The sequence below is a fragment of the Tachysurus vachellii genome, chromosome 4 (assembly GCF_030014155.1).
Source record: "Tachysurus vachellii isolate PV-2020 chromosome 4, HZAU_Pvac_v1, whole genome shotgun sequence".
NCBI lineage: Eukaryota > Metazoa > Chordata > Actinopteri > Siluriformes > Bagridae > Tachysurus > Tachysurus vachellii.
This window is the reverse complement of record NC_083463.1, coordinates 14,173,324-14,181,131: the sequence shown is the minus strand read 5'-3', so window position 1 is coordinate 14,181,131 and position 7,808 is coordinate 14,173,324. Positions and strand designations below refer to the sequence as shown.

At 35.4% G+C, this 7,808-nt stretch overlaps 1 protein-coding gene across 1 annotated transcript; it reads left to right on the top strand.

Annotated features, from left to right (window-relative positions):
- The first annotated feature begins 4,237 nt into the window (after positions 1-4,237).
- Positions 4,238-7,632, top strand: LOC132844429 (cytochrome b-c1 complex subunit 6, mitochondrial). The gene is made up of 4 exons (XM_060867871.1): positions 4,238-4,372; positions 5,498-5,527; positions 6,288-6,446; positions 7,437-7,632. The coding sequence occupies exons 1-4, from the start codon at positions 4,328-4,330 to the stop codon at positions 7,467-7,469; spliced, it is 267 nt and encodes an 88-aa protein (XP_060723854.1). The 5' UTR covers positions 4,238-4,327; the 3' UTR covers positions 7,470-7,632.
- Positions 7,633-7,808: the final 176 nt, after the last annotated feature.

Genomic DNA, 7,808 nt, shown 5'->3' with positions numbered 1-7,808 from the left:
GGCGTTGAGACTGGGAGTGTGATGGGAGGTGCCTGTCTCTCTGAGCTTCCTGAGGAAAAGCCACTAGATAAACGGCAAAAATAGCAACTGGGAACATGTCTGTCTTTAATACAGCAAGCAAATAAATAGCTTAGTTGGTTACTTTTATATATCATAACATGATTTATCTTATTTATAGATTTCTTTTGTCATCAGTGAAGATTTAGATTTGTTGCCTGATAAGTTCAAGACTAAGCTAATGTTACTTGATCCCTGGCAGTGGAACTGGTTAATAGAAATAAGATGACTATTCATGTCAGGGTGAGAGGATGTAGTAAGCAGCAAACAGGAAGTCTACCTCAATAAAGCTCAACACTGGGAAACGACTCATGTGTGGGTAATAATATTCATAAGGTTCTATTCTAATGACTAATGTACTATACCTATTTTATTATGCATATGTACATAAAATGCACTTCTGTAACAAATAAACTAAAAATACCCCAGCCACTAACTTAAAGTAGTTAACAAAGTATATAGAATAGGTCAAATAATGATCTTATAATTGAATAATTTGAAAAATTTTCCAAAATTTTGAAATAGTGTAATCTGCTGTATCCATGCACAAAGGCATTATACAGCTGCATGACATTTATTTTTAACCTAATACTGAATCCTGTCATCAAATACCTTAAGAGGTAGTTTTATAATTCTTGAAATGTTTTTCTCCAATTAGTAAAATAAAAAAATACATAAAAAAAGACTGAAACCAAATATTTAATAATTTTGTCAAACATATTTAATGAGATTATTTAGCATTATTATGGCCTTTCTCAAATCTGTTTGTGCCAATGATCCAGTACCTTATGACAGAAGGCTGTTGTGTGAAAAGGCTGTGGTTTGCATGCCTGGGACCTTTGATAATCCTCCAGGACATCCTCAAGCACCATCTGGTGTAAATGTCCTGGTGGGAGAGGAGCTCACCTGTGCATTTCATTATTATGTAGGTTTTTACAGTCAAGAATAGTTCAGTTCTCAAACCAGCGTTAGGATGCTCTTGATGTGGTCAGAATCCCTTAAGGCATCTGAGGTTTTAGAGGAACTGATTATTCTTTATGTAAGATTTAACTGTAAGAAATTTGGTGACATGGAGTCAATATATTTAAAGCTGTTCACTGTCTTATCTCAGCTCCGTTAATGGTGAGAAGAGTGTGTGCTAATTATTAAGCCAGTTAATCAAAAGAAATTTCTAGTATTAATTTCACTGCATCCTTTTCCATACTACGACCACATACATGTGCATGGTAATGGTGTTCTGTAAACAGCCAATGGACACATCATAAATCTGTAAACAGGAACAGTTAGCCATCTGTTTGTATTCATTCTGCAACACATAATAGACAATAGTTGCCGTACTGTAGTGCCACAAGTTTCCTCTTATGTCTGAACCTGTGCACAGTTTAATAGTTCAGTTTGCTAGTTTCTGTCTCTCTCTCTCTCTCTCTCTCTCTCTCTCTCTCTCATTTCACAATGACCATACTATTAAAATTACATGACAGAATGAACACATTTAGGTTACAGAACCGCCCACAGAGTCTTAAGTCATTAAGGTTATAACCTTGTACTAATACTCTAATATACATGATCTAATGTAATCTTTTTTATACCACTGGGGCCATACAAGCTGCATCTGATTTTTTCTGCTCCTGAGTGAACACACTTCTTTTCATCCACAGAAAAAATGTCTGCTTTTTTTATATATTAGAAATGGTCATTCTTATGCTAATGTAACGTTGATGCAAATCGACATTTAATGTGCATACATAAATTAATTGTAAATTATATTTAGCCCCTTGGCACTGTCTATTTGCCCTTTATTGCTGTAAGGCTAAATAAACATATTTGGACATAAATAAATATTTGGAAATAAAAAGGAAGCGGGAGTATGGTGAGAAAATTACTCTGGGCTATAGAAATCTTTTTCATGTGTTTTACTGAAGTCACTTCCTTTAAACCTATTGCATCTGTACCCTAAAGTACATTTCATATACATCTAAATCACACTCAGAGAATAATGTAGAAGCATCCTAACACACACTGACTGGTGTTAGTTAGAACAAAGAGGGGAAAAAACATGCAAGGCAGGACACTCCACCCTTTAGGGCCAAGAGGAAATGTTGAGCATGAGTATCATCTATGTGTATTATATTATTAGTCTACTGTGAAAATCTATGTAAGCAGTACACAATAGATAGAATATAGTGTGTGTCTCTGTGTGTGTGTGTGTGTGTGTGTGTGTGTGTGTGTGTGTGTGTGTAGTACGTGGTGTATAATTAGTCTACTGTGTATATATATATATATATATATATATATATATATATATATATATATATATATAGATAGATAGATAGATAGATAGATAGATAGATAGATAGATATTTGGGTTGCGGTTTGGGAAGGGTGGTTGTGGACTGTGGGGTGGGTTAGCGAGATCCACAATGTTTTCCCTGTATATGTGAAGACTGCTAAATGCCTCTTAGTCAGTTGTTACACCTCATCCAGGAAGAAGGGTTTCTAACACCAAACCTTGTTGACTGTGGCCTTAGTTAAAACAACAATAAACCAATGTAAAGTAAAGCCTGATTTCATTAGGATAATATCACTGCTTGTAGGCATTAGGGAGGTTTAGTTAAGCCTCCGGAGGCTTGTCTGTACTAAACCTTACGGAGACCACCCACCATATTATTTGTTTTGACTGCAATTCTATTCTATTCTATTCTATTCTATTCTATTCTATTCTATTCTATTCTATTTGTTTAGCACTTTCAATAATGTATATTGTCTCAATGCAGAAGCTTTGCCAGAATATATAAAAAAAATAGAATAGGAATTATAATGTTTATTTTCAAGCTAGACTTGTAATATTTGTGACATTTGGTTGTGAGGAGCAGTGAAATTGTAAATGTTTGCATGTTATTCCTAACTATGTTCTGCATGGTGATAAGAAAAGTCTCTCCCCTGGGCAGGTTGGAAGCCAAAAGGTTGTTATGGGAACTGAAGTCATTTGTCTAGGCTCCATTCCCACCATCTGCACTTAACACCTGTTGGCCTCTAAGCGATAACTGATACACACGTGTGCCCAGTGTTCCCGTACAGCACAAGCACAAACCTCCAGAGGTGTCTTTACAGGAGCGGAACCACAGGGGAACCTTGGGCCTTGGGATCACTGATTAGTAAGTGAGTGAGAGACCTAAGTGAGCCACACCTGCCTCCATGGGTTAACAAAAATACAGTATCACCATACTTGCTATGTACATAACAAATATTTCAATCGGAATTTATTTATTTATTTATTTTTACGTGTTTCCTTAAAACTTCATATCAGCTACACAATGTGACTAAAACGACCAACCTTCTCACTGTTTCTCCCAACCATCTTGTATATTAAGTATTGTTTGATTAAGTCTTGTAAGATTTTTTTTTATGAAGGAGTATATATATTTTTTTTTTATGAAGGAGTATAAAATCGTTTAATATTTGTGTCTAATACGTAGCATTTGTTAAAAAACAACAACACTGTTGTCAAGTTGATAACTTTAGCAAGCTCGAAATAGCCTTTACTACAAAATATTGGACACTGTTTAAATACATCAGTCTGAGAAACTTCTGTGTAATTTATTCATTTTTCTTATCCGAACTACCTCGGGTCACAGGGAGCCTGTGCCTATCTCAGGCGTCATTGGGCATCAAGGCAGGATACACCCTGGACAACCCATCGCAGGGCACACACACACACACACACACACACACACTCCCAACCCTGGAGGTGTGAGGCGAACGTGCTAACCACTAAGCCACCGTGCCCCCCTTGTGTAATTTATCACTGACCGAATTGGGTTTTTTTTTTGGATTTGAATTTTTTTTTTTTTTTTTTGGTTTTTGAAATATTATGTGGGACAAAAAACAATATACAGAAAAAATATTTAATTTTTTTATGAGGAAAGTAAAATGACAAAATGTCATATTTTTATTTTAAATCTTTTTTATTTTATTTGGAAAGTTTAACATCCATAAATGTGAAACTTTCCTTTATGTTATGTTACTATTTTAAGATTTGAATAATATGGAATTGCATTTTGTTATGATATCATTTGTTATTGAAACAATAAACAAACAAACAAACAAACAAATAAATAAATAAATCACTGACCACGACTGCATCTAATTTTGAATCAGGCAGCGAGATAAACACCTAAAGGTCCTTTAGCGGCAGTGTGCGCATGCTTGGATGCAGCGGAAGCGTTCCGTTGCCCTCCATTAGCCGCCGTAGGACGACTTGTCTGAAATCATGGTGTTCGAGGAGAAAATGATCTTAAACGGAGACCCAGAGGAGGTGAGGGCTGATATTTAACCGTCTGCTTCGAGATGAATGCAGATTTTAATAGACGGTTTATTGAAGCGTTTCCATGACGACACAATGTAATGTAGCTTAGCGAAGTGTGATGTTAGCTTCTGTAGCTCTGACTTACTCTGGTCACCTTTACTGTACATCAAAAGCTCAAGTAGTCAAATAAACTCATTAAATCGGATGAATTCCATGAACAACAATCTGCCAATATTGCAATATATAATTGTAAATGATTACTGTTGTACAAAGAAGGATTCAGAGCTGGAAATTAGGAAAGTTATTCATATAAAAATTTCATAAAAACTATATATATACATATATATAAATAAAATGATACATTTTTTAAAAGCAAATGATGTAACATGACCAATTTGCTGAAGACCCTTCATAATTCCTGACGACATAAATGCTGTACTGTGTGTATACATTTGGCTCACTGTGTCATCAGAATCAGGTTTATTGGCCAAGTGTGTTGACACACACACACACAATTTGGTTCCAGCTGTTGGTGACGCTCAAAAGTACAGAAATAAATACTATACATTTAGCTTTGAATAGACGAGACAAAAACAGACGAGACGAGACAAAAACAGACGAGACAAAAACAGATGAGACAATATAGACAGTAGGAGTATTAAATAGGAATACAGATATGAATGACAGATCAGTAATGTACATAAAGTGTGTGAGTGCATGGTAGTACAAATAACAGTGTTGTGCGTCAGGTCCGATAAAGAGTTTACTTTAGCTCTAAACAGACTGAGTTTTTTCCCTTATGAATATGTTGTTTATCTTTAAGGAAATATCTTTAGGTTTTATATTTATGGATACAAACAAAAGCGATGTGATGATGTAGGGATTTAGTTCAGTCAAAAAGGATCAGCCAAAACATGAAGTGATGATCTGGACATTTAATTTGCAAAATGACATACTTAAAGTTTCTTTTACCTGTTAATGATTATATATGAGGTTTCATAAAAACTGAACCACAGGAAAAACACAAATTTAAAAAGTTACATAGAAGCTGTGCAAATGTTGTGTACAGAAGATAAAACAAAAAAGATCTGAAGTTAAATCTGTTTCTCTGATGTCACATTTGTTTCATTATAGGAAGAAGAGGAAGAGGAAGAAGACATGGTGGTATGTTGGATAAACTTATTGACAGTTCTGTACAAGATTTTTCTAGTGATACACAAACATCTCTGTTTAATTATTTATCACCATGTAAACATGTTCAGGACATAAAATATGACACATACACAGGAAAAATTGTGCATGCACTAATAATAATTTATACTTAATAATATTACTTTTTTCCCCCACTTGTCTTGTTTTTTTTTTTTTCTGTTTCTTATGTTAACAGGATTATAGGATTGAAGCATACACTGTTGTATTAAGTGTGTCTAAATGAGGAGATTTTAAAATGCAGTTGTAAGATGTATAGCATAAACCTGCAGCAATGTAGCAACCTGGAATATTTCCGGATTCAGTCATCATGGGCAACTTAAACACTTTGTTGATGCTGTATTAGGACACGTTTCTAATTCAGGGCTGTCTAGTATTATCCTTACAGATTTCATCATAAACAAGCAGAAGCCACACCTGATTCCACCTGTTTAATTAATTTAGCAGACTGGATGTGGCTTCTGCTTGGTTGCAAGGAAAACCTTCACCCACTGGTACCTTTTGCAGATAAGATTGATCTACATTGAGGGCCAAAGTGTACAGTATTCTTTAAGTTGCTTGAATGAGATGCATGTGCTGTATTCTCTGTGCCCTATTATCAGCACATGCCTTATGAAAATATGTAGATTACAAATAACATCTATAAACATAACCAGCTCGATGTTTAGTAAGAAAACCTCCTGATGTGTGATGTGTGTGTTGGTTGTGAACTCAGGACCCGTTAGAGGTGATCAGGCAGAAATGTGAGGAGACGGAGCACTGCGTCCATGCGCATGAGAAACTTGAGGTCTGTGAGACAAGGGTGGGCTCACGGTCGACCGATGAGGACTGCACCGAGGAGCTTTTCGATTTCTTGCACGCAAGGGATCACTGCGTGAGTATCACTGTGCTTCAGTTCAGACAGATTATTTTGTTGTCCGAGGTGTAAAGACAGTTTAGACAGTTTTGTTATTTTTAGGAACACAACAATCCTTTTTTTTCCCTTTCCAGAGGGATACTGATGTCAGAGCTCAGTATTTGACAAGTCTGACAAGACTTTCTTTGAACTACATACAGTCGTCTTTGTAAATAATTTTTTTTGCAAGTCTCTACTGTGAAGTAAACAGTAACTGCTCAATATCAGGCAAATCCTTCACAGACTTCTAATTATGATCAAATATGTTGTAACAAATAAGGAAAGGATTCTCAGTGTATCCACTTATAGAAGCAAATACTTTTAGAATGTTATACCACAGAACAATTGCATTCTTGAATCTGATTGGTCAGGAGGTGTTGAGTCTTGTTCTCTAAAATCAGCTCTGACAGTAGTGTCAGTTCTGTCAGTGGTTTCTATAATAATAACAGCTTACACAGGAACATGGCTTGCTCTAAAGAGATGTTTATGTGAGGAACTAAATTGTTTAACAAGTTCAACACTAAAGTTTTGTATTTTGACTATAAATGTAACTTTTAAACAGTTTAACAGTTAAAATGTATGATTTGTCGTTCTTATCTAATCTTTTAAGAAATTGTAACAGTTGGCATATTGTTGTGGTATAAAAGGAATAAAACACTACAAGACATGATCACACCACCCTGTTGTTTATCTTCTGTATTTATTTATATAAAACTGCACTACATAGCATTTTATTTCTTGCCAAATCCTTTTGGATGCCTGTAGTACAGTGAGCCATTATTGTAGGATATTATGTTGTGATCTAGAAGTATTATTTAGTTAGATTTTTAGGATATTAGATTAGGGTGTGTGATATGTTGACACTGGCTTGATCTAGACAGCGAGCGAGGTGTGGATAGTCGTATATATTGTGAAGCAATGTAAATCTCTAGCACTATTGGTGATATTCTCTCTTCTTTCTTTGTCCAGGTGTCCCACAAGCTCTTCCACTCGCTCAAATGAATCTTGTCCGATCCTGCTCTTCTCGGCTCTACTGTCAGCATCACTGCAACTTATGTGTAGGCAGTGAGATGATTGCTGACTTTTTCCAGCTGAGCCACTGTACTGTACCTAACAGTGTGTACATTCTGCTAATGATGATTTGTGAATAAAATGTTGTAATGTGTTACATCTCAGAATTGACGTTTTTAATCCAGTGTTGATGTTAACAAAAGTGAACATTTAAATAATCAAATGGCAGCTAAATATTCTTTGTTACATCCCTGTATAAGAACATATATATAGATGACTGCTGGAGCTATTTATTATATGTTCATGAAGCCTATTAGAGGGCATTTTTTT

What these genes read in the sequence shown, in the direction of transcription:
- LOC132844429 (XM_060867871.1), top strand. Translation starts at nt 4,328, where the DNA reads ATGGTGTTCGAGGAGAAAATGATCTTAAACGGAGACCCAGAGGAG. An exon ending in TAAACGGAGACCCAGAGGAG is followed by an intron (nt 4,373 to 5,497) that starts GTGAGGGCTGAT and finishes GTTTCATTATAG; the next exon opens with GAAGAAGAGGAAGAGGAAGA. An exon ending in TGCACGCAAGGGATCACTGC is followed by an intron (nt 6,447 to 7,436) that starts GTGAGTATCACT and finishes TTCTTTGTCCAG; the next exon opens with GTGTCCCACAAGCTCTTCCA.